We start from the raw sequence: 27058 nt of genomic DNA on the forward strand, positions 1-27058 counted from the left end.
TAAATGTCTTTATTGAACACATCCCATTAAACATTCATAGTGCTGTTGAAAATTGTAATTAATCTTTGGATTTAATAACTTGTTGATCATCCTTTGACAACATTATCTTCAGCCAAGCATTTTCAGTAGCTGTGGATCAGACCTGCACAACTTTCTAAAGAAATTTTGGACCATTCTTACATACAGAGCTAATTCAGCTTTGCTTTTGGAAAAGATGTGTTTTTAGCCGTTTTTTGAAGATAGAGAGTGAGTTAGCTTCCCGGATTGAGTTGGGAAGGTCATTCCACCACCGTGGTATGATGAAACTGAAAGTCCGGGAAAGTGTTTTGGTGCCTCTTTGTTTTGGTACGACAAGGCGACGTTCCTTAGCCAACCGCAGGCTTCTGGTGGGAACGTAGCTCTGCATAAATGTTTTTAGGTATGCTGGAGCAGACCCAGTGACTGTTTTATATGCCAGCATCAGGGCCTTGAATTTAAAACGGGCATGAACCGGCAGCCAGTGGAGAGAGACAAAGAGTGGTGTAACATGTGCTCTCTTAGGTTCATCAAGACCAGCGTGCTGCTGCATTCTGGATCATTTGGAGAGGTCTAATAGCTCATGCAGGAAGGCCTGCAATGAGAGCGTTACAGTAGTCCAGTCTAGTTATGACAAGGGACTGAACGAGCAGTTGTGTGGCATGTACAGAGAGGAAGGGTCTTATCTTCCTGATATTGTAGAGTGTAAATCTACAAGATCTTGCAGTTTTTGAAATGTGGTCTGTGAAATTTAGCTCATCATCAATGGTTACCCCTAGATTTCTGACCGTTTTGGAAGGCGAAACTGTAGTTGGACCCAGCTGCACGGTGATGTTGTGTTCAACAGCCGGGTTGGCTGGAAAGACAAGGAGTTCGGTCTTGGCAGGGTTGAGTTGAAGGTGGTGTTCCTTCATCCAGGCCGAGATGTCTGCCAGACAGGCAGCGATTCGAACGGTCACTGTGGTGTCGTTGGGCTGGAAAGACAAGTAGAGTTGCGTGTCATCAGCGTAGCAGTGGTAAGAGAAACCATGTGACTGGATGATGGGTCCCAGTGATGTTGTGTATATGGAGAAGAGAAGTGGCCCAAGCACTGATCCCTGAGGTACCCCAGTATTTTGTTCCTTCAAAATACTATACATGCCACTAACGTGATCTAAATAGGATGTTTACATGAAGTCATCTTTTTTGCAATAGCTAAAAACAGCAGGCAGTAGCCCATGTTAATGCACTGCCATGTTACAACAGGTGCATTATAGGCCTTCTCACTGATTTCACAATAGCTTCTTTCTTTTTTTGTCATGTTCACCTGGACCCTGAACTATGAATGTCCAATCTTGTATTAGGTCACTTCAAAGAGAATACCTTGAGCTCACTTAGCGTAGGGATTGTGGAGATTTGCAGTGTTAATGTTGATGATTTAAGCTCACAGAGAAATGTATTAGAATGTCAGTTTTTTGTTTGTTTGTTTAAGCACAGGAATGTGATTAAGTGAAGAAATGCAATTAATCCTCTGTCAACCAAATATTAAATATTTTTGAATAACTTAAGGAACTGCATGCTTTTGTCATATGGAAAAGAGCAGCATCTCCTTTTGTGAACCATTTTGTGACATGAGGGTGATGAAAGGATGAAATAATTTTCAGCTGTGTTAAAATGAAGCACTGTTTTCTCAGCTAAGAAGAACAGATTCAATGGATAAAAGCATAAGCAAGGAGGTGGGTTTTGCCTTCTAACTTTAATATAAATTTGCACATTTAATGTAACTGTTCAGACAAAAATGCATTTTTTGCACAAATCAAAAGTAGGCCTTTTGTTAGCATCATGGGGATGTTAGCTGATTTTAATCAGATCATTCAAACATAAACATACATTGGTTTGACAACAACTGCACATACTGTAAATCAACATTTCCACCTGTTTAAATTAGTATTAGTACTAATATATTAATATAAAGTTATAAATCAGTTATAAATAGAAATTGTCAGTTGTAAGACAACCATCTTCAATCTTTTCCTGTTCATCCAATTTTTTCAGGAACTTTTCCACCTATAAGAAAACACACACACACACACACACACACACACACACACACACACACACACACACACACACACACACACACACACACACACACACACACACACACACACACACACACACAATTAATAACAGGATGAGGGTGTGAATGTATAAGAGGTGTAATTAGTTTACTCACAGTGAGGTACCAGTAGTCTGTATACTTGAACCTTGTCTCTATATGCAGTTGACTGAAAGGTGCAAGAACATGCAGGTGCAGGTGAGGGACGGTGATATATGGTGGCACATGGAACCCTAGGCTGACACAGTCATATCCTCAATTAACAAGTGCTTCATCCAAATAAACACTTTATAAATGTGAAATTAGTGATGTAGAATATATACCTGATGTCTTCAAAATCTGTGACATTCTTGGCTTTCAATGCAGCTTTTCCTATCTCTGCCATCCTTCTCACTGCTCAGGAGAAACACATTTTTAGATTATTAAAAAAAGAAAAATCCTACTTAACTAAAAGGCCCTTTATTATCTTGTTTACATATATGTGTAGTACATAATTAATCAATACACCCAATATATCATGCCTATTGTATTGTCTATTAATATCATGATGACAGATTACACAGTCAGTCTAATGAAAGCATAGTAAGCCAGGGCTGGATTTTTCATGTTGTTGCCTTGATTTCAGAACAAGCACAGAACCAATAGATTTTGACCACCATTCAGTTTTCTGTCTCTGTGACTCTGGCATCTTGGTATAGGTCCCACCTTCAGCCTTAGACTTTACTGGAAAATGGCCACTATTATTATTCCCATTTTTATTGTAGTCTTATGAAAAAGGTGGAGCCTGTCCTCAAAATGTATTCTTCGAAAGCTTATTCTCTTACTGCTCTCTGCTGGCTACAAATACACACACATCTGTCTTGCAAAACTCTGGCAAAATAAGAATTATTTGCAAATGCAACCCCATGAAGACATCACCTTACCAAGACTGATATCATCCACTTTGATTGATAAACAACTATGGATATGTTCCCTGGGTACAACCAAGTAGTGATGAGGTGCACCTGGATTTATGTCCTGGAAACAAACAATGTCCTTATCCTGTCAAACAATCACAGAAATGTTTTATTTACATTTATATTCTAAATATGTAATTATACTTCCATCTTCGGGGTTCTGAAAGACGATTACCATTGTTTATGTTGGTGGGTTAATGTTAATGTAATCATCTTTGTATAGCTTAAATAGGTTCATGTACAGTAGTATCTAGTATATATATATATATATATATATATATATATATATATATATATATATACAGTATATGGCTGAACACAGCTATGGGGAATGTCAACCATCACACCTTGCTACTGATTCACATGCGCAACGATGCCCACAAGCCAAAGGGGTTGTTAAAAACACTGAATGAGGCTCCTACCGTACTACAATACGGAGGAGCAAAACGATGAAGAATAGATATATATTGTGATGACACTAACCGGATAGGGTAGCACAACATTGAAGAATGCTTTAATTCATGAATGTGTGTGAATATGGAGATAAGGCACTAGCCAAATGGATAGTGAAAATGTATATAAAGTGACTGCTGACTGTGGTTTATGGGAAGACCATGTATAAATAAGCAGGTAGTAAGCAACGGAATACATAGATTAAGTAATTGTCCAAGAGCTCTATTACCTCTGAAAACCATAGGTGGTTGGGTCATTCTGGCGCAACTAGCTGTACTATTTCCCTGTCCTCCCAAATTTTGCACAATACTTGGTGAAGTGGACAGGAAGGAATGCATTCTTGCATCACGCAGGCCATTTGTGGACTAGAGCATCCAGGCCCATCAGAGCATGAGTCAGGAAGTACTACAGGTGCCAATGCGTTGTCTGCGGGGGTGCAATGATCCCATATTATCAGAACTGTCTATGGGTCTTCACTCTCCTTGTATAACATTCTGTTGCAAGAGCAAATCTGTGCCGCAGTTCAGGTGACCCGGAACGTGTGTCGCACATATCGATAGGAGATGTTTCTCGTACCAGAGGAGAAGCTGATGCACCAAGTTCATCATTAAGTGCAATCAAAATCACCCGTGGCGATTTAAGTATGCCACAACTGCCGTTGTCGTTTCAGATCAGGACATGGAAGCCCTGGATGGCTGGCTGGAAAGCCATCAATGCTTGAAATACAGCAAGTAGTTCCTGACAATTTATGTGCCATCTCATTTGTGCATCTATCCAGGCCAAACATCTGTTACACAGGGCTCCCCACCCTGTATTTGAAGTGTCTGTCGTGACCACTTTGCATCTGGTTACTAGACCGAGTGCCACGCCCGTCTGGTAGAACATGGGCATTTTCTAAATGGTCAACTCGGCTAGACAGCGGCATGAAATGACAAGTCGTCAGCAGTCGTGTCACCATTAATGATGAGGCACCTTCAATCTGAGCCAGCACTGAAGGGGTTTCAACCCCAGTAGTTCCAGTGGAGTGACCGCTGCTGGGGAGACCATGAGACACAGGGACCATTGAAAAAACTACAGCAGAAACGTTTTTCCTAGCTTGAATAGTTTCAAACACCGGAGAATGGTATAAATGTGTTCTTCTGTCAGGTGCACATGCAAAGAGACAAGACTCACTCCCAGGAATGAAATCTGGCAACTGGCCGTCAGCATGCTCTTTAACCAGTGGAGTCCCAAACACTCCAAATGTGAAACCAGCAGTTCTCTGTGTTTACAAGCTTGTTCCTCTGACTTTGCTAAAAGCAAACAGTCAGAGGCAATTCATAACCTGGACATAACCCACATCGACACATTTTATGAAATGTGTGAAGAGAAAGGGATAAGCCAAAGGGAAGGACTTTGAACTGGTAAGCAGTCCCCTCAAGGACGAATCTAAAGAATGGCCTCTGACATCTCTGAACGGTGAACTGGCACATTCTGCACTGTTACGGTGGAGGAAACAATGTTGTCCCACACCTATCATTTAATTTCTAAAGATATGGATTTAACCACTGGAGTCTTATGGATCACTTTTATTCTGCCTTTATGTGATTTCTGGAGCTTCAAAGTTCTTGCCACCATTCACTTGCATTGAATGGACCTACAAAGCTGAGATATTCTTCTAAAAATGTTCGCTTGTGTTCAGCAGAAAGAAGAAGTTCATACACATCTGGGATGGGATGGGTAAGTAAATGATTAGGATCTCGCCTATTGCACCAAGTAAGCCAGTTTTGCCACAAAGCATGATTTCTTAAGGTGACCAGATTTCTGAAATGAAAAACAGGGACATTTCAAGTTCAGTGTTCAATAGGTCTTTGAAATTTCATGTTACTTGTTAAAATGGGGACAAATCGGATAATGTGCTGAACTATGCACTGTAAGAAATTATTTTGGTTAAACTTAAAAAAGTAACCTGGTTGCTGTAAAATTTGACATTGTGGCATAAAAGTGAACTAAACAAACATGTATAAACAATGAGGAAATATTTCCGAACCTGTTATAAAATAAATAACAACATATCTTGATAACATAAATAGCTAGTATGTGCCTTACTTTGAAGCTTATTAATTAAATAACAATGATGACAATTCTCTTCAGTTGCCTGGTCCAGTTACTCCAGACCAAGTGACAAGTAAAGAAATATGAATACATTTAAGCTGCTATAGCCCCCTCTGTTGGTCAAAATAAAAAGCACACTGTAGGCTTTGCTGCTCGGGCTTTATTAGTGGTGCTTGCAAAGCATCACTATTGTAATCTCACATACTTATTAGTGGTGCTTGCAAAGCATCACTATTGTAATCTCACATACTTATTATTAGTGGTGCTTGCAAAGCATCACTATTGTAATCTCACATACTTATTTTTATTTTTATACTTTTTATTATTCTATCTCCGTACAAAACTTGGCACCTAACTCGTCCCGCACCGTTTGGCGTAGACCCACGAATGAGGTGTCAAATCGAACGGCCTATTGAGGACACGTGTGCTATGACTTTTATAAGCGATCGGGGTACAGTAATTGCCCCAGGGGCAAAAAAGCGGCGAAAAATCCCATAGACTTAACATTGCGACAAACTTTGACGCGTCACAGCTCCGAGCGAGGATTTCGCAGAAACGTGTGATTTGCCATATTTGAAGAGGCTGGCAGGCTCTGTAAGAGCATACCTCAAAATGGGGTAAAAGTTGCACCCCTGGGGGCAGGAGCTGCCCAAAAATGCCCCAATTGACTTACAATGGTGTAGGACGGCCCATGAAATGAAATGGCATTGGGATTTGTATTCAACATAGCTCTGGATCACAGTGTCATAGAGACAATGGGGCGGGCTCATTTTACTCAGACGACCAATCAGTATCTCAGGATCATTTTGAATCTATCAAGCCACGCCCTAGCAACAATTTAGAGCACCTTAGCAACAAGTCCCATAGACTTCTAATGAAAGACATCAAAGGGATATCTCCGGATAGAAGTGTCATAGAAACACAAGGGTGGTCTCGTTTCACTCGGGGCAGCAAACAGCCAATCATGAATCACCTCAACACTTCCTAGCCCCTCCCTAGCAACCATTGTCGAGCACCTTAGCAACCAAAATCCATAGAGGACATCTTCCATTCTGAATGTCACACAGGCATGGGAGTTGGTTTATATCATTCATACTGACAAGCAGCCTTTGGAGTTTCATGATTGGCAGCTGCCAAGCCACTCCTAGCAACTAAACAGAGTACCCTAGCAACCCTTTAGCAGTAACTATATCTCTGCACCAGAAAATCAGACAAACTTCTGGGTTGATTTATTTCAATCAGGATGGCAAGGAGACTTCATTAGTATCACTAAGGTAACTGCCTAGCAACCAGATGGGGTTACCCTAGCAACCGAGTAACAAATCACATATCTCTGCATCAGAAAAGCGTAGAGACTTCTGGGTTGACTTATTTCAATCAGGATGGCAAGGACACTTGATTACTATCACTATGATTACTGCCTAGCAACCAGATGGGGTTACCCTAGCAACCGAGTAACAAATCACATATCTCTGCACCAGAAAATAGTACTGACTTCGGGTTGACTTATTTCACTCAGGATGGCAAGGACACTTGATTACTATCACTATGGTAACTGCCTAGCAACCAGATGGGGTTACCCTAGCAACCGAGAAACAAATCACATATCTCGGCACCAGAAAAGAGTACAGACTTCCAGGTTGATTTATTTCAACCAGGATGGCAAGGACACTTCATTAGTATCAATATGGTAACTGCCTAGCAACCACATGGGGTTACCCTAGCAACCGAGTAACAAATCACATATCTCTGCATCAGAAAAACGTAGATACTTCTGGGTTGACTTATTTCAATCAGGATGGCAAGGACACTTGATTAGTATCACTATGGTAACTGCCTAGCAACCAGATGGGCTTACCCTAGCAACCGAGTAACAAATCACATATCTCTGCATCACAAAAACATAGAGACTTCCGGGTTGACTTATTTCAATCAGGATGGCAAGGACACTTCATTAGTATCACTATGGTAACTGCCTAGCAACCAGATGGGGTTACCCTAGCAACCGAGTAACAAATCACATATCTCTGCATCACAAAAACATAGACACTTCGGGTTGACTTATTTCAATCAGGATGGCAAGGACACTTGATTAGTATCACTATGGTAACTGCCTAGCAACCAGATGGGGTTACCCTAGCAACCGAGTAACAAATCACATATCTCTGCATCAGAAAAACGTAGATACTTCTGGGTTGACTTATTTCAATCAGGATGGCAAGGACACTTGATTACTATCACTATGGTAACTGCCTAGCAACCAGATGGGGTTACCCTAGCAACCGAGTAACAAATCACATATCTCTGCACCAGAAAATAGTACTGACTTCGGGTTGACTTATTTCAATCAGGATGGCAAGGACACTTGATTACTATCACTATGGTAACTGCCTAGCAACCAGATGGGGTTACCCTAGCAACCGAGAAACAAATCACATATCTCGGCACCAGAAAAGAGTACAGACTTCCAGGTTGATTTATTTCAACCAGGATGGCAAGGACACTTCATTAGTATCAATATGGTAACTGCCTAGCAACCAGATGGGGTTACCCTAGCAACCGAGTAACAAATCACATATCTCTGCATCAGAAAAACGTAGATACTTCTGGGTTGACTTATTTCAATCAGGATGGCAAGGACACTTCATTACTATCACTATGGTAACTGCCTAGCAACCAGATGGGGTTACCCTAGCAACCGAGTAACAAATCACATATCTCGGCACCAGAAAATGATACAGACTTCTGGGTTGATTTATTTATGACCACAATTTCTGTTCTTTTCAAGCAGGCTATTTGACCGAGTTTTGCCACGGCAAGCACCACTCACATTTTCTTCAGGAAATGTACCTATCTAGTTTTTATTTTTATTTTTATTTTATTTTTATATCTCTTAACAAAACTTCGACACCTAACTCGTCCCGCACCGTTTGGCGTAGACCCACGAATGAGGTGTCAAATCGAGCGACCTATTGAGGACACGTGTGCTATGACTTTTATAAGCGATCGAGTGCGGTATTTGCCCCAGGGGCAAAAAGCGGCGAAAAATCCCATAGACTTAACATTGAGACAAACTTTGGCGTCCACAGCTCCAAGCAAAGATTTAGTAGAAGCGTGTGATTTGCCACATTTGAAGAGTCTGGCAGGCTCTGTAAGAGCATACCTCAATATGGGGTAAAAGTTGCACCCCTGGGGGCAGGAGCTGCCCAAAAATGCCCCAATTGACTTATAATGGTGTAGGACGGCCCCTGAAATGAAAAGGCATAGGGATTTGTATTGAACATAGCTCTGGATCACAGTGTCATAGAGACGAGGGGTGGGCTCATTTTACTCAGACGACCAATCAGTCTCTCAGGATCATTGTGAAGCTATCAAGCCACGCCCTAGCAACCATTAAGAGCACCTTAGCAACAAGTCCCATAGACTTCTATTGAAACAGATCAAAGGGATATCTCCGGATAGAAGTGTCATAGAAACACAAGGGTGGTCTCGTTTCACTCGGGACAGCAAACAGCCAATCATGCATCAAATCAACACTTCCTAGCCCCTCCCTAGCAACCATTGTCGAGCACCTTAACAACCAAAATCCATAGAGGGATATCTTCCATTCTGAATGTCACAGAGGCATGGGAGTTGGTTTATATCATTCATACTGACAAGCAGCCTTTGGAGATTCATGATTGGCAGCTGCCAAGCCACTCCTAGCAACTAAACAGAGTACCCTAGCAACCGTATAGCAGTAACTATATCTCTGCACCAGAAAATCAGAGAGACTTCTGGGTTGATTTATTTCAATCAGGATGGCAAGGACACTTGATTAGTATCACTATGGTAACTGCCTAGCAACCAGATGGGGTTACCCTAGCAACCGAGTAACAAATCACATATCTCTGCACCAGAAAACACTACAGACTTCGGGTTGACTTATTTCACTCAGGATGGAAAGCAGCCATGTGTTGTATTACCTTGGTAACTGCATAGCAACCACTTGGGCTTACCCTAGCAACCGAGTAACAAATCACATATTTCTGCACCAGAAAATCGTACAGACTTCTGGTTTGATTTATTTATGACCATAATTTTTGTTCTTTTCAAGTTATAGCATGCTGTTTGACGAGTTTTGCCACGACAAGCACCACTCACATTTTCTTCAGGAAATGTACCTATCTAGTTTTTATTAGTGGTGCTTGCAAAGCATCACTATTGTAATCTCACATACTTATTATTAGTGGTGCTTGCAAAGCACCACTATTGTAATCTCACATACTTATTTTTAGTGGTGCTTGCAAAGCATCACTATTGTAATCTCACATACTTATTTTTATTTTTATTTTTCTTCTTTTTATTATTATTCTATCTCCGTAACAAAACTTGGCACCTAACTCGTCCCGCACCGTTTGACGTAGACCCACAAATGAGGTGTCAAATCGAGCGACCTATTGAGGACACGTGTGCTATGACTTTTATAAGCGTCGAGTGCGGTATTTGCCCCAGGGGCAAAAAGCGGCGAAAAATCCCATAGACTTAACATTGAGACAAACTTTGGCCGTCACAGCTCCAAGCGAGGATTCCGTAGAAAGCGTGTGATTTGCCACATTTGAAGAGGCTGGCAGGCTCTGTAGAGCATACCTCAATATGGGGTAAAAGTTGCACCCCTGGGGGCAGGAGCTGCCTAAAAATGCCCCAATTGACTTATAATGGTGTAGGGCGGCCCATGAAATGAAAAGGCATAGGGATTTGTATTGAACATAGCTCTGGATCACAGTGTCATAGAGGCGAGGGGTGGGCTCATTTTACTCAGACGACCAATCAGTCTCTCAGGATCATTGTGAAGCTATCAAGCCACGCCCTAGCAACCATTAAGAGCACCTTAGCAACAAGTCCCATAGACTTCTATTGAAACATATCAAAGGGATATCTCCGGATAGAAGTGTCATAGAAACACAAGGGTGGTCTCGTTTGACTCGGGACAGCAAACAGCCAATCATGCATCAAATCAACACTTCCTAGCCCCTCCTAGCAACCATTGTCGAGCACCTTAACAACCAAAATCCATAGAGGGATATCTTCCATTCTGAATGTCACAGAGGCATGGGAGTTGGTTTATATCATTCATACTGACAAGCAGCCTTTGGAGATTCATGATTGGCAGCTGCCAAGCCACTCCTAGCAACTAAACAGAGTACCCTAGCAACCGTTTAGCAGTAACTATATCTCTGCACCAGAAAATCAGAGAGACTTCTGGGTTGATTTATTTCAATCAGGATGGCAAGGAGACTTGATTAGTATCACTATGGTAACTGCCTAGCAACCAGATGGGGTTACCCTAGCAACCGAGTAACAAATCACATATCTCTGCATCAGAAAAGCGTAGAGACTTCGGGTTGACTTATTTCAATCAGGATGGAAAGGACACTTCATTAGTATCACTATGGTAACTGCCTAGCAACCAGATGGGCTTACCCTAGCAACCGAGTAACAAATCACATATCTCTGCATCACAAAAACATAGAGACTTCGGGTTGACTTATTTCAATCAGGCTGGCAAGGACACTTGATTAGTATCACTATGGTAACTGCCTAGCAACCAGATGGGGTTACCCTAGCAACCGAGTAACAAATCACATATCTCTGCACCACAAAATAGTACAGACCTCTGGGTTGATTTATTTCATTCAGGATGGCAAGGACACTTTATTACTATCACTATGGTAACTGCCTAGCAACCAGATGGGGTTACCCTAGCAACCAAGTAACAAATCACATATCTCTGCACCAGAAAATATCACAGACCTCTGGGTTGATTTATTTCACTCAGGATGGCAAGGACACTTGATTACTATCACTATGGTAACTGCCTAGCAACCAGATGGGGTTACCCTAGCAACCAGTAACAAATCACATATCTCTGCACTAGAAAACAGTAGAGACTTCGGGTTGACTTATTTTACTCAGGATGGCAAGGAGACTTCATTAGTATCACTATGGTAACTGCCTAGCAACCATATGGGGTTACCCTAGCAACCAAGTAACAAATCACATATCTCTGCATCAGAAAAGCGTAGATACTTCTGGGTTGGTTTATTTCAATCAGGATGGCAAAGACACTTGATTATGATCACTATGGTAACTGCCTAGCAACAAGGAGGGGTTACCCTAGCAGCCGAGTAACAAATCACATATCTCTGCACCAGAAAATTGAAGAGAATTCTGGGTTGATTTATTTTAATCAGGATGGCCAGGAGACTTGATTAGTATCACTATGGTAACTGCCTAGAAACCAGATGGGGTTAACCTAGCAACCGAGTAACAAATCACATATCTTTCCACCAGAAATTTGTAGAGATTTCGGGTTGACTTATTTCACTCAGGATGGCAAGGAGACTTCATTACTATCACTATGGTAACTGCCTAGCAACCATATGGGGTTACCCTAGCAACCAAGTAACAAATCACATATCTCTGCATCAGAAAAGCGTACAGACTTCTGGGTTGGTTTATTTCACTCAGGATGGCAAGGAGACCTGATTACTATCACTATGGTAACTGCCTAGCAACCAGATGGGGTTACCCTAGCAACCGAGTAACAAATCACATATCTCTGCACTACAAAACAGTAGAGACTTCGGGTTGACTTATTTTACTCAGGATGGCAAGGACACTTCATTAGTATCACTATGGTAACTGCCTAGCAACCATATGGGGTTACCCTAGCAACCAAGTAACAAATCACATATCTCTGCATCAGAAAAGCGTAGATACTTCTGGGTTGGTTTATTTCAATCAGGATGGCAAAGACACTTGATTATGATCACTATGGTAACTGCCTAGCAACAAGGAGGGGTTACCCTAGCAACCGAGTAACAAATCACATATCTCTGCACCAGAAAATTGAAGAGAATTCTGGGTTGATTTATTTTAATCAGGATGGCCAGGAGACTTGATTAGTATCACTATGGTAACTGCCTAGCAACCAGATGGGCTTACCCTAGCAACAGAGTAACAAATCACATATCTCTGCATCACAAAAACATACAGACTTCCGGTTTGACTTATTTCAATCAGGATGGCAAGGACACTTGATTAGTATCACTATGGTAACTGCCTAGCAACCACATGGGGTTACCCTAGCAACCGAGTAACAAATCACATATCTCTGCACCACAAAATAGTACAGACCTCTGGGTTGATTTATTTCATTCAGGATGGCAAGGACACTTTATTACTATCACTATGGTAACTGCCTAGCAACCAGATGGGGTTACCCTAGCAACCAAGTAACAAATCACATATCTCTGCACCAGAAAATATCACAGACCTCTGGGTTGATTTATTTCACTCAGGATGGCAAGGACACTTGATTACTATCACTATGGTAACTGCCTAGCAACCAGATGGGGTTACCCTAGCAACCGAGTAACAAATCACATATCTCTGCACTAGAAAACAGTAGAGACTTCGGGTTGACTTATTTTACTCAGGATGGCAAGGACACTTCATTAGTATCACTATGGTAACTGCCTAGCAACCATATGGGGTTACCCTAGCAACCAAGTAACAAATCACATATCTCTGCATCAGAAAAGCGTAGATACTTCTGGGTTGGTTTATTTCAATCAGGATGGCAAAGACACTTGATTATGATCACTATGGTAACTGCCTAGCAACAAGGAGGGGTTACCCTAGCAACCGAGTAACAAATCACATATCTCTGCACCAGAAAATTGAAGAGAATTCTGGGTTGATTTATTTTAATCAGGATGGCCAGGAGACTTGATTAGTATCACTATGGTAACTGCCTAGAAACCAGATGGGGTTAACCTAGCAACCGAGTAACAAATCACATATCTTTCCACCAGAAATTTGTAGAGATTTCGGGTTGACTTATTTCACTCAGGATGGCAAGGAGACTTCATTACTATCACTATGGTAACTGCCTAGCAACCATATGGGGTTACCCTAGCAACCAAATAACAAATCACATATCTCTGCATCAGAAAAGCGTACAGACTTCTGGGTTGGTTTATTTCACTCAGGATGGCAAGGAGACCTGATTACTATCACTATGGTAACTGCCTAGCAACCAGATGGGGTTACCCTAGCAACCGAGTAACAAATCACATATCTCTGCACTACAAAACAGTAGAGACTTCGGGTTGACTTATTTTACTCAGGATGGCAAGGACACTTCATTAGTATCACTATGGTAACTGCCTAGCAACCATATGGGGTTACCCTAGCAACCAAGTAACAAATCACATATCTCTGCATCAGAAAAGCGTAGATACTTCTGGGTTGGTTTATTTCAATCAGGATGGCAAAGACACTTCATTATGTATCACTATGGTAACTGCCTAGCAACCAGATGGGGTTACCCTAGCAACCGAGTAACAAATCACATATCTCTGCACCAGAAAATCAGAGAGACTTCTGGGTTGATTTATTTCAATCAGGATGGCAAGGACACTTGATTAGTATCACTATGGTAACTGCCTAGCAACCACATGGGGTTACCCTAGCAACCTACTAACAAATCACATATTTCTGCACCAGAACATTATACAGACTTCTGGGTTGATTTATTTATGACCACAATTTCTGTTCTTTTCAAGCAGGCTATTTGGCGAGTTTTGCCACGGCAAGCACCACTCACATTTTCTTCAGGAAATGTACCTATCTAGTTTTATTTTATTTTTCTTCTTTATTAGTGGTGCTTGCAAAGCATCACTATTGTAATCTCACATACTTATTATACTTTTTATTTTTATTTTTATTTTATATCTCTTAACAAAACTTGGCACCTAACTCGTCCCGCACCGTTTGGCGTAGACCCACGAATGAGGTGTCAAATCGAGCGACCTATTGAGGACACGTGTGCTATGACTTTTATAAGCGATCGAGTGCGGTATTTGCCCCAGGGGCAAAAAAGCGGCCGAAAAATCCCATAGACTTAACATTGAGACAAACTTTGGCGTCCACAGCTCCAAGCGAGGATTTAGTGAAGCGTGTGATTTGCCACATTTGAAGAGGCTGGCAGGCTCTGTAAGAGCATACCTCAATATGGGGTAAAAGTTGCACCCCTGGGGGCAGGAGCTGCCTAAAAATGCCCCAATTGACTTATAATGGTGTAGGGCGGCCCATGAAATGAAAAGGCATAGGGATTTGTATTGAACATAGCTCTGGATCACAGTGTCATAGAGACGAGGGGTGGGCTCATTTTACTCAGACGACCAATCAGTCTCTCAGGATCATTGTGAAGCTATCAAGCCACGCCCTAGCAACCATTAAGAGCACCTTAGCAACAAGTCCCATAGACTTCTATTGAAACAGATCAAAGGGATATCTCCGGATAGAAGTGTCATAGAAACACAAGGGTGGTCTCGTTTGACTCGGGACAGCAAACAGCCAATCATGCATCAAATCAACACTTCCTAGCCCCTCCCTAGCAACCATTGTCGAGCACCTTAACAACCAAAATCCATAGAGGGATATCTTCCATTCTGAATGTCACAGAGGCATGGGAGTTGGTTTATATCATTCATACTGACAAGCAGCCTTTGGAGATTCATGATTGGCAGCTGCCAAGCCACTCCTAGCAACTAAACAGAGTACCCTAGCAACCGTTTAGCAGTAACTATATCTCTGCACCAGAAAATCAGAGAGACTTCTGGGTTGATTTATTTCAATCAGGATGGCAAGGAGACTTGATTAGTATCACTATGGTAACTGCCTAGCAACCAGATGGGGTTACCCTAGCAACCGAGTAACAAATCACATATCTCTGCACCAGAAAAGAGTACAGACTTCGGGTTGACTTATTTCAATCAGGATGGCAAGGAGACTTGATTAGTATCACTATGGTAACTGCCTAGCAACCAGATGGGGTTACCCTAGCAACCGAGTAACAAATCACATATCTCTGCATCAGAAAAACGTAGAGACTTCGGGTTGACTTATTTCAATCAGGATGGCAAGGAGACTTGATTAGTATCACTATGGTAACTGCCTAGCAACCAGATGGGGTTACCCTAGCAACCGAGTAACAAATCACATATCTCTGCATCAGAAAAACATAGAGACTTCCGGGTTGACTTATTTCAATCAGGATGGCAAGGAGACTTGATTAGTATCACTATGGTAACTGCCTAGCAACCAGATGGGGTTACCCTAGCAACCGAGTAACAAATCACATATCTCTGCATCAGAAAAGCGTAGAGACTTCGGGTTGACTTATTTCAATCAGGATGGCAAGGAGACTTGATTAGTATCACTATGATAACTGCCTAGCAACCAGATGGGGTTACCCTAGCAACCGAGTAACAAATCACATATCTCTGCATCAGAAAAACATAGAGACTTCGGGTTGACTTATTTCAATCAGGATGGCAAGGAGACTTGATTAGTATCACTATGGTAACTGCCTAGCAACCAGATGGGGTTACCCTAGCAACCGAGTAACAAATCACATATCTCTGCATCAGAAAAACATAGAGACTTCGGGTTGACTTATTTCAATCAGGATGGCAAGGACACTTGATTAGTATCACTATGGTAACTGCCTAGCAACCAGATGGGGTTACCCTAGCAACCGAGTAACAAATCACATATCTCTGCACCAGAAAACACTACAGACTTCGGGTTGACTTATTTCACTCAGGATGGAAAGGAGCCATGTATTGTATTACCTTGGTAACTGCATAGCAACCACATGGGCTTACCCTAGCAACCGAGTAACAAATCACATATTTCTGCACCAGAAAATCGTACAGACTTCTGGGTTGATTTATTTATGACCATAATTTTTGTTCTTTTCAAGTTACAACATGCTGTTTGGCGAGTTTTGCCACGGCAAGCACCACTCACATTTTCTTCAGGAAATGTACCTATCTAGTCTCAAACTTATTTTAGTGGTGCTTGCAAAGCATCACTATTGTAATCTCACATACTTATTTTATTTTTATTTTTCTTTTTTTTATTATTATTCTATCTCATACAAAACTTCGACACCTAACTCGTCCGCTACCGTTTGGCGTAGACCCACAAATGAGGTGTCAAATCGAGCGACCTATTGAGGACACGTGTGCTATGACTTTTATAAGCGATCGGAGTGCGGTATTTGCCCCAGGGGCAAAAAAGCGGCGAAAAATCCCATAGACTTAACATTGAGACAAACTTTGTGGCGTCACAGCTCCAGCGAGGATTCACGTAGAAGCGTGTGATTTGCCACATTTGAAGAGGCTGGCAGGCTCTGTAAGAGCATACCTCAATATGGGGTAAAAGTTGCACCCCTGGGGGCAGGAGCTGCCCAAAAATGCCCCAATTGACTTATAATGGTGTAGGGCGGCCCATGAAATGAAAAGGCATAGGGATTTGTATTGAACATAGCTCTGGATCACAGTGTCATAGAGACGAGGGGGTGGGCTCATTTTACTCAGACGACCAATCAGTCTCTCAGGATCATTGTGAAGCTATCAAGCCACGCCCTAGCAACCATTAAGAGCACCTTAGCAACAAGTCCCATAGACTTCTATTGAAACAGATCAAAGGGATATCTCCGGATAGAAGTGTCATAGAAACACAAGGGTGGTCTCGTTTGACTCGGGACAGCAAACAGCCAATCATGCATCAAATCAACACTTCCTAGCCCCTCCCTAGCAACCATTGTCGAGCACCTTAACAACCAAAATCCATAGAGGGATATCTTCCATTCTGAATGTCACAGAGGCATGGGAGTTGGTTTATATCATTCATACTGACAAGCAGCCTTTGGAGATTCATGATTGGCAGCTGCCAAGCCACTCCTAGCAACTAAACAGAGTACCCTAGCAACCGTTTAGCAGTAACTATATCTCTGCACCAGAAAATCAGAGAGACTTCTGGGTTGATTTATTTCAATCAGGATGGCAAGGAGACTTGATAAGTATCACTATGTTAACTGCCTAGCAACCAGATGGGGTTACCCTAGCAGCCGAGTAACAAATCACATATCTCTGCATCAGAAAAGCGTAGAGACTTCGGGTTGACTTATTTCAATCAGGATGGCAAGGACACTTCATTAGTATCACTATGGTAACTGCCTAGCAACCAGATGGGCTTACCCTAGCAACCGAGTAACAAATCACATATCTCTGCATCACAAAAACATAGAGACTTCGGGTTGACTTATTTCAATCAGGATGGCAAGGACACTTGATTAGTATCACTATGGTAACTGCCTAGCAACCAGATGGGCTTACCCTAGCAACCGAGTAACAAATCACATATCTCTGCATCAGAAAAGCGTAGAGACTTCGGGTTGACTTATTTCAATCAGGATGGCAAGGACACTTCATTAGTATCACTATGGTAACTGCCTAGCAACCACATGAGCTTACCCTAGCAACCGAGTAACAAATCACATATCTCTGCATCAGAAAAGCGTAGAGACTTCGGGTTGACTTATTTCAATCAGGATGGCAAGGACACTTGATTAGTATCACTATGATTACTGCCTAGCAACCAGATGGGGTTACCCTAGCAACCGAGTAACAAATCACATATCTCTGCACCAGAAAATAGTACTGACTTCGGGTTGATTTATTTCACTCAGGATGGCAAGGACACTTCATTACTATCACTATGGTAACTGCCTAGCAACCAGATGGGGTTACCCTAGCAACCGAGAAACAAATCACATATCTCGGCACCAGAAAGAGTACAGACTTCCAGGTTGATTTATTTCAACCAGGATGGCAAGGACACTTCATTAGTATCAATATGGTAACTGCCTAGCAACCACATGGGGTTACCCTAGCAACCGAGTAACAAATCACATATCTCTGCATCAGAAAAGCGTAGATACTTCTGGGTTGACTTATTTCAATCAGGATGGCAAGGACACTTGATTACTATCACTATGGTAACTGCCTAGCAACCAGATGGGGTTACCCTAGCAACCGAGTAACAAATCACATATCTCTGCACCAGAAAATAGTACTGACTTCGGGTTGATTTATTTCACTCAGGATCGCAAGGACACTTGATTACTATCACTATGGTAACTGCCTAGCAACCAGATGGGGTTACCCTAGCAACCGAGAAACAAATCACATATCTCGGCACCAGAAAAGAGTACAGACTTCCGGGTTGATTTATTTCACTCAGGATCGCAAGGACACTTGATTACTATCACTATGGTAACTGCCTAGCAACCAGATGGGGTTACCCTAGCAACCGAGAAACAAATCACATATCTCGGCACCAGAAAAGAGTACAGACTTCGGGTTGATTTATTTCAACCAGGATGGCAAGGACACTTCATTAGTATCAATATGGTAACTGCCTAGCAACCAGATGGGGTTACCCTAGCAACCGAGTAACAAATCACATATCTCTGCACCAGAAAACACTACAGACTTCGGGTTGACTTATTTCACTCAGGATGGAAAGGAGCCATGTATTGTATTACCTTGGTAACTGCATAGCAACCACATGGGCTTACCCTAGCAACCGAGTAAAAAATCACATATTTCTGCACCAGAAAATCGTACAGACTTCTGGGCTGATTTATTTATGACCATAATTTTTTTCTTTTCAAGTTACAACATGCTGTTTGGCGAGTTTTGCCACGGCAAGCACCACTCACATTTTCTTCAGGAAATGTACCTATCTAGTTATTTTTATACTTTATTATTATTCTATCTCCTTAACAAAACTTCGGCACCTAACTTCGTCCGCACCGTTTGGCGTAGACCCACGAATGAGGTGTCAAATCGAGCGACCTATTGAGGACACGTGTGCTATGACTTTTATAAGCGTCGAGGTACGGTATTTGCCCCAGGGGCAAAAAAGCGACGAAAAATCCCATAGACTTAACATTGAGACAAACTTTGGCGCGTCACAGCTCCAGCGAGGATTTAGTAGAAGCGTGTGATTTGCCACATTTGAAGAGGCTGGCAGGCTCTGTAGAGCATACCTCAATATGGGGTAAAAGTTGCACCCCTGGGGGCAGGAGCTGCCCAAAAATGCCCCAATTGACTTATAATGGTGTAGGGCGGCCCATGAAATGAAAAGGCATAGGGATTTGTATTGAACATAGCTCTGGATCACAGTGTCATAGAGACAAGGGGTGGGCTCATTTTACTCAGACGACCAATCAGTCTCTCAGGATCATTGTGAAGCTATCAAGCCACGCCCTAGCAACCATTAAGAGCACCTTAGCAACAAGTCCCATAGACTTCTATTGAAAGAGATCAAAGGGATATCTCCGGATAGAAGTGTCATAGAAACACAAGGGTGGTCTCGTTTGACTCGGGACAGCAAACAGCCAATCATGCATCACCTCAACACTTCCTAGCCCCTCCTAGCAACCATTGTCGAGCACCTTAGCAACCAAAATCCATAGAGGATATCTTCCATTCTGAATGTCACAGAGGCATGGGAGTTGGTTTATATCATTCATACTGACAAGCAGCCTTTGGAGATTCATGATTGGCAGCTGCCAAGCCACTCCTAGCAACTAAACAGAGTACCCTAGCAACCGTTTAGCAGTAACTATATCTCTGCACCAGAAAATCAGAGAGACTTCTGGGTTGATTTATTTCAATCAGGATGGCAAGGAGACTTGATTAGTATCACTATGGTAACTGCCTAGCAACCAGATGGGGTTACCCTAGCAACCGAGTAACAAATCACATATCTCTGCATCAGAAAAGCGTAGAGACTTCTGGGTTGACTTATTTCAATCAGGATGGCAAGGACACTTGATTACTATCACTATGATAACTGCCTAGCAACCAGATGGGGTTACCCTAGCAACCGAGTAACAAATCACATATCTCTGCACCAGAAAATAGTACTGACTTCGGGTTGACTTATTTCAATCAGGATGGCAAGGACACTTGATTACTATCACTATGGTAACTGCCTAGCAACCAGATGGGGTTACCCTAGCAACCGAGAAACAAATCACATATCTCGGCACCAGAAAAGAGTACAGACTTCCAGGTTGATTTATTTCAATCAGGATGGCAAGGACACTTCATTAGTATCAATATGGTAACTGCCTAGCAACCACATGGGGTTACCCTAGCAACCGAGTAACAAATCACATATCTCTGCATCAGAAAAGCGTAGATACTTCTGGGTTGACTTATTTCAATCAGGATGGCAAGGACACTTGATTAGTATCACTATGGTAACTGCCTAGCAACCAGATGGGGTTACCCTAGCAACCGAGTAACAAATCACATATCTCTGCATCACAAAAACATAGAGACTTCGGGTTGACTTATTTCAATCAGGATGGCAAGGACACTTCATTAGTATCACTATGGTAACTGCCTAGCAACCAGATGGGCTTACCCTAGCAACCGAGTAACAAATCACATATCTCTGCATCACAAAAACATAGAGACTTCCGGGTTGACTTATTTCAATCAGGATGGCAAGGACACTTGATTAGTATCACTATGGTAACTGCCTAGCAACCAGATGGGGTTACCCTAGCAACCGAGTAACAAATCACATATCTCTGCATCAGAAAAACGTAGATACTTCTGGGTTGACTTATTTCAATCAGGATGGCAAGGACACTTGATTACTATCACTATGGTAACTGCCTAGCAACCAGATGGGGTTACCCTAGCAACCGAGTAACAAATCACATATCTCTGCACCAGAAAATAGTACTGACTTCCGGGTTGACTTATTTCAATCAGGATGGCAAGGACACTTGATTACTATCACTATGGTAACTGCCTAGCAACCAGATGGGGTTACCCTAGCAACCGAGAAACAAATCACATATCTCGGCACCAGAAAAGAGTACAGACTTCCAGGTTGATTTATTTCAACCAGGATGGCAAGGACACTTCATTAGTATCAATATGGTAACTGCCTAGCAACCACATGGGGTTACCCTAGCAACCGAGTAACAAATCACATATCTCTGCATCAGAAAAACGTAGAGACTTCTGGGTTGACTTATTTCAATCAGGATGGCAAGGACACTTCATTACTATCACTATGGTAACTGCCTAGCAACCAGATGGGGTTACCCTAGCAACCGAGTAACAAATCACATATCTCTGCACCAGAAAATGATACAGACTTCTGGGTTGATTTATTTATGACCACAATTTCTGTTCTTTTCAAGTTACAGCATGCTATTTGACGAGTTTTGCCACGGCAAGCACCACTCACATTTTCTTCAGGAAATGTACCTATCTAGTTTTTATTTTTATTTTTATTTTTATTTTTATATCTCTTAACAAAACTTGACACCTAACTTCGTCCCGCACCGTTTGGCGTAGACCCACGAATGAGGTGTCAAATCGAGCGACCTATTGAGGACACGTGTGCTATGACTTTTATAAGCGATCGGAGTGCGGTATTTGCCCCAGGGGCAAAAAAGCGGCCGAAAAATCCCATAGACTTAACATTGAGACAAACTTTGGCGCGTCACAGCTCCAAGCGAAGATTTAGTAGAAGCGTGTGATTTGCCACATTTGAAGAGGCTGGCAGGCTCTGTAAGAGCATACCTCAATATGGGGTAAAAGTTGCACCCCTGGGGGCAGGAGCTGCCGAAAAATGCCCCAATTGACTTATAATGGTGTAGGACGGCCCCTGAAATGAAAAGGCATAGGGATTTGTATTGAACATAGCTCTGGATCACAGTGTCATAGAGGCGAGGGGTGGGCTCATTTTACTCAGACGACCAATCAGTCTCTCAGGATCATTGTGAAGCTATCAAGCCACGCCCTAGCAACCATTAAGAGCACCTTAGCAACAAGTCCCATAGACTTCTATTGAAACAGATCAAAGGGATATCTCCGGATAGAAGTGTCATAGAAACACAAGGGTGGTCTCGTTTCACTCGGGACAGCAAACAGCCAATCATGCATCAAATCAACACTTCCTAGCCCCTCCCTAGCAACCATTGTCGAGCACCTTAACAACCAAAATCCATAGAGGGATATCTTCCATTCTGAATGTCACAGAGGCATGGGAGTTGGTTTATATCATTCATACTGACAAGCAGCCTTTGGAGATTCATGATTGGCAGCTGCCAAGCCACTCCTAGCAACTAAACAGAGTACCCTAGCAACCGTATAGCAGTAACTATATCTCTGCACCAGAAAATCAGAGAGACTTCTGGGTTGATTTATTTCAATCAGGATGGCAAGGACACTTGATTAGTATCACTATGGTAACTGCCTAGCAACCAGATGGGGTTACCCTAGCAACCGAGTAACAAATCACATATCTCTGCACCAGAAAACACTACAGACTTCGGGTTGACTTATTTCACTCAGGATGGAAAGCAGCCATGTGTTGTATTACCTTGGTAACTGCATAGCAACCACTTGGGCTTACCCTAGCAACCGAGTAACAAATCACATATTTCTGCACCAGAAAATCGTACAGACTTCTGGTTTGATTTATTTATGACCATAATTTTTGTTCTTTTCAAGTTATAGCATGCTGTTTGACGAGTTTTGCCACGACAAGCACCACTCACATTTTCTTCAGGAAATGTACCTATCTAGTTATTATTCTATCTCCGTACAAAACTTCGGCACCTAACTCGTCCCGCACCGTTTGGCGTAGACCCACGAATGAGGTATCAAATCGAACGGCCTATTGAGGACACGTGTGCTATGACTTTTATAAGCGATCGGGGGTACGGTATTTGCCCCAGGGGCAAAAAAGCAGCCGAAAAATCCCATAGACTTAACATTGAGACAAACTTTGACACGTCACAGCTCCAAGCGAGGATTTCAGTAGAAACGTGTGATTTGCCACATTTGAAGAGGCTGGCAGGCTCTGTAAGAGCATACCTCAATATGGGGTAAAAGTTGCACCCCTGGGGGCAGGAGCTGCCCAAAAATGCCCCAATTGACTTATAATGGTGTAGGACAGCCCATGAAATACGGATATTTCATTAAACATAGCTCTGGATCACAGTGTCATAGAGACAAGGGGCCTGCCTCATTTTACTCAGATGACCAATCAGTCTCTCAGGATCATTGCAAAGCTATCAAGACACGCCTTGGCAACCATTTACAGCACCTTAGCAACAAGTCCCATAGACTTCTAATGAAAGAGATCACATGGATATCTCCGGATAGAAGTGTCATAGAAACACAAGGGTGGTCTCGTTTGACTTGGGGCAGCAAACAGCCAAACATGAATCACCTCAACACTTCCTAGCCCCTCCCTAGCAACCATTGTCGAGCACCTTAGCAACCAAAATCCATAGAGGGATATCTTCCATTCTGAATGTCACAGAGGCATGGGAGTTGCTTTATATCATTCATACTGACAAGCAGCCTTTGGAATTTCATGATTGGCAGCTGCCAAGCCACTCCCTAGCAACTACACATAGTACCCTAGCAACCGAGTAACAAATCACATATTTCTGCACCACAAAATCGTACAGACTTCTGGGTTGATTTATTTCAACCAGGATGACAAGGAGACTTCATTAGTATCACTATGGAAACTTCCTAGCAACCACATGGGGTTACCCTAGCAACCGAGTAACAAATCACATATCTCTGCACCACAAAACACTACAGACTTCCGGGTTGACTTATTTCACTCAGGATGGAAAGAAGCCATGTATTGTATTACCTTGGTAACTGCATAGCAACCACACGGGCTTACCCTAGCAACCGAGTAACAAATCACATATTTCTGCACCAGAAAATCGTACAGACTTCTGGGTTGATTTATTTATGACCGTAATTTTTGTTATTTTCAAGTTACAACATGCTGTTTGACGAGTTTCGCCACGGCAAGCACCACTCACATTTTCTTCAGGAAATGTCCCCATCTAGTTGCATAGTGCTATTTCACTATGAACGCTGTCTTGAACACTCTGGAACACACGGGGACATTTCCGGGGACAGGCCACCAAAAACGGGGACTTCTGGTCACCCTAGAAGTACCCTCTGAGGGCATCATTTAGGCCGTTTTGAACGTAAATATGTGAAAGTTTAAGTAAAACTTAAGTTGCCGCTGCGCTACTAATAGCCTACTACCACTAAGATTCTAAAAGAATGTCTTTGTTAATGCTTCGAACAGTTTGTGTTCGATGCGGTACATACCGCCGTATAACAGAGCAAACACTGTTCTCGAAGCATTTATCCAGTGGACTGCGTTTTAGAAACAAGTCTTTTTTTTTTTTACATTTCCTTCCTAGTTCGTCAAAATGTCTTCCTTGTGGACGGAAGACGACTACAATTACAATTTGGGATCTACTGTGCTGTTTGAAGGTCACTGTCAAAACGAGTCTTAGAATTTTTTCTTTTAGAAAGAGGAAACAATTCGTTTAAACCTCCCGGATAACAATAAAGTAGTAGGCTACGTCAACTTACATCAACCAATATGTGAGTGCATGGATGTTCGCCTCGTGCGATCAAGCAAAATATACAAGTTGAATCCGAGCTGTCAGAGGAATATCTCTTATTTTCGTCGGAATACAATTCTTCAGTCATTCTGGCAGCGCAGTCTCAATGGCACTAACTCAGTCACTCTCAACTTGTTTGATCAGAAACCACGACCAGGTTTTTCCGGGTTGACGTGTTTGATTTTACGGGAATCGGTTTACTCATTCTGTTTACGTAAAGCTGTCGTAATAAACCTCCTTAAGTAGCCAGTGATGGTATTAAAAGGGTCTTGAATACCTGTTGTTGGTAATTGTCTTTCAGAGTTTTGCTCTGAGATCTTTCTGTGGATAGAGCTCTGATTGAACTTAATGATCATTCCACAATCATCATCATCACTAAGATCTGCATTTATTCACAATGTTTTTGGGATCATTTGACACATATGTCAAGTCTAAGTCACTAGACCCACCACACCGTCATAATCATATATGTAACTGTGATATTGATGTTGATAATATAGCTATTGTACTGATGATATCTCTCGGATCAATATCTAGTTATGCTTATACCAAATGTTATTAAATCCACATCTCAATTAGTCCAAACACAAAAGACAGTTTCTCTATATAATTATGTTTTTTCCCTTCCTGTCTTCGGAAAGGCTTCTAGGACATGGGGAGAGCTGAGTTGGTTTGTATTCATTTGTTCTCGCTTCAACAGGTGTGATTTTTTAAATGTGATAGAATCAATGATTATCGGTCAAGAGGAAAACATTCAGATATTAGTCGCAATTTTTGTGTTACATCATCCAAATATGAACCACAAATGAACCAGCCAACCCTGATCTCCCCTAACACTGAAGGAAAATTACTTAGGATACATAATATATAAAGATGTAAGTTCTTTAGAGCAGACGACATGAAGCATGAACAGGATAATTATGGAATTATAGAAACATGTGCTAATTTAGTTGTCATAGCACAAAATAAAAATTATGAAAAGGGGCCACATAATGGGGTAAGATGAGCCAAATGGTAAGCCTGACCCAGCTGTCATGTTTTTTTTCCCCACCCAAAACATGTACATCTGATTTCATTCTTAATAATGCATTATTGTAATTTAAAGGAATATTCAGAATTCAGTAGGCTACAAGTTAAGCTTAATCGGCAGCATTTGTGGCATTTTGTGATCACCACAAAAAATAATTTAGACTCATCAATTAAATAAAAATCTGGGTTACAGTGATGCACATACAATGGAAGTGAATGGGGCCAATTTTTGGAGGGCTGAAAGGCTGAAATGTGAATCTTATAATTATAAAAAAGCCCTATGTATTCTTCTGTATTATTTGAGCAGTAACGTTGTTTAAATTGTCATTTTTACAGTCATTTTAGGGTTCACAGCATTATAGTCATGGCAGCCAAGTTGTAAAATTGGATAACATTTTACACAGAAAAGGTTAGTAAGTGATTTTATCACACTAAAATTCTTCGTCTTGTGGATATTAAAATAGTGATGTGACGTTTATGCATTTTCCCCATTCACATCCATTGTAAATGCATCACTGTAACCCAGATTTGAAAAAAAAAAAATGTTTTAATAAAATGTTTGTGGTAATTAACATTATGCCACAAATGCTGTCAATTAAGCTTCAGTTGTAGTGAACCTAGAATATTCCTTAAATGTAAAATACTAACTGAAATACTATTATTTATTTTCACAATTTAGTCAAATAATTGACTTACTGAATAATGGCAAATTAACATAATCAAAGAGATTAATCTGAAATGTAATCTATCGTACAGATGTCTATATTTTTAATTGAAGGGATGTGATAATTAATTCATGATTCTCTGAATTCAGATTGAATTCTACATTATAAGCCTATAGGTTACATTATAAATAGTGAAGATGTTTACGTGCCCCACATCTAACACATGGAATAATTAAAAATACTAATGATCAACATTATTTAACATAAATAATAACACCAACAACAACATGCCACTAGGGGGACGTCTTAGCCCAAGCCCAATCAATCTTTTTTATTCCTCAAATGTCAATATATT

General features: G+C 41.6%; 1 protein-coding gene across 2 annotated transcripts; it reads right to left on the bottom strand.

The window, feature by feature from the left end:
• si:dkey-25e12.3 (adenosine 5'-monophosphoramidase HINT3) lies at positions 1-25193 on the bottom strand. Of its 2 annotated transcripts, none has more exons than XM_052098115.1 (5): positions 24978-25193; positions 3037-3154; positions 2437-2506; positions 2231-2346; positions 1-2061 (listed from the first exon to the last, which is right to left on the bottom strand). In XM_052098115.1, the coding sequence occupies exons 1-5, from the start codon at positions 25095-25097 to the stop codon at positions 2033-2035; spliced, it is 453 nt and encodes a 150-aa protein (XP_051954075.1). In that variant the 5' UTR covers positions 25098-25193; the 3' UTR covers positions 1-2032. The 2 variants fall into 2 exon arrangements, with proteins under 2 accessions (XP_051954075.1, XP_051954073.1); XM_052098113.1 differs by having other exon boundaries at positions 2231-2351; positions 24978-25186.
• Between the last annotated feature and the right edge of the window lie 1865 nt (positions 25194-27058).

This window comes from Xyrauchen texanus, chromosome 30 (genome assembly GCF_025860055.1).
Source record: "Xyrauchen texanus isolate HMW12.3.18 chromosome 30, RBS_HiC_50CHRs, whole genome shotgun sequence".
Classification (NCBI taxonomy): domain Eukaryota; kingdom Metazoa; phylum Chordata; class Actinopteri; order Cypriniformes; family Catostomidae; genus Xyrauchen; species Xyrauchen texanus.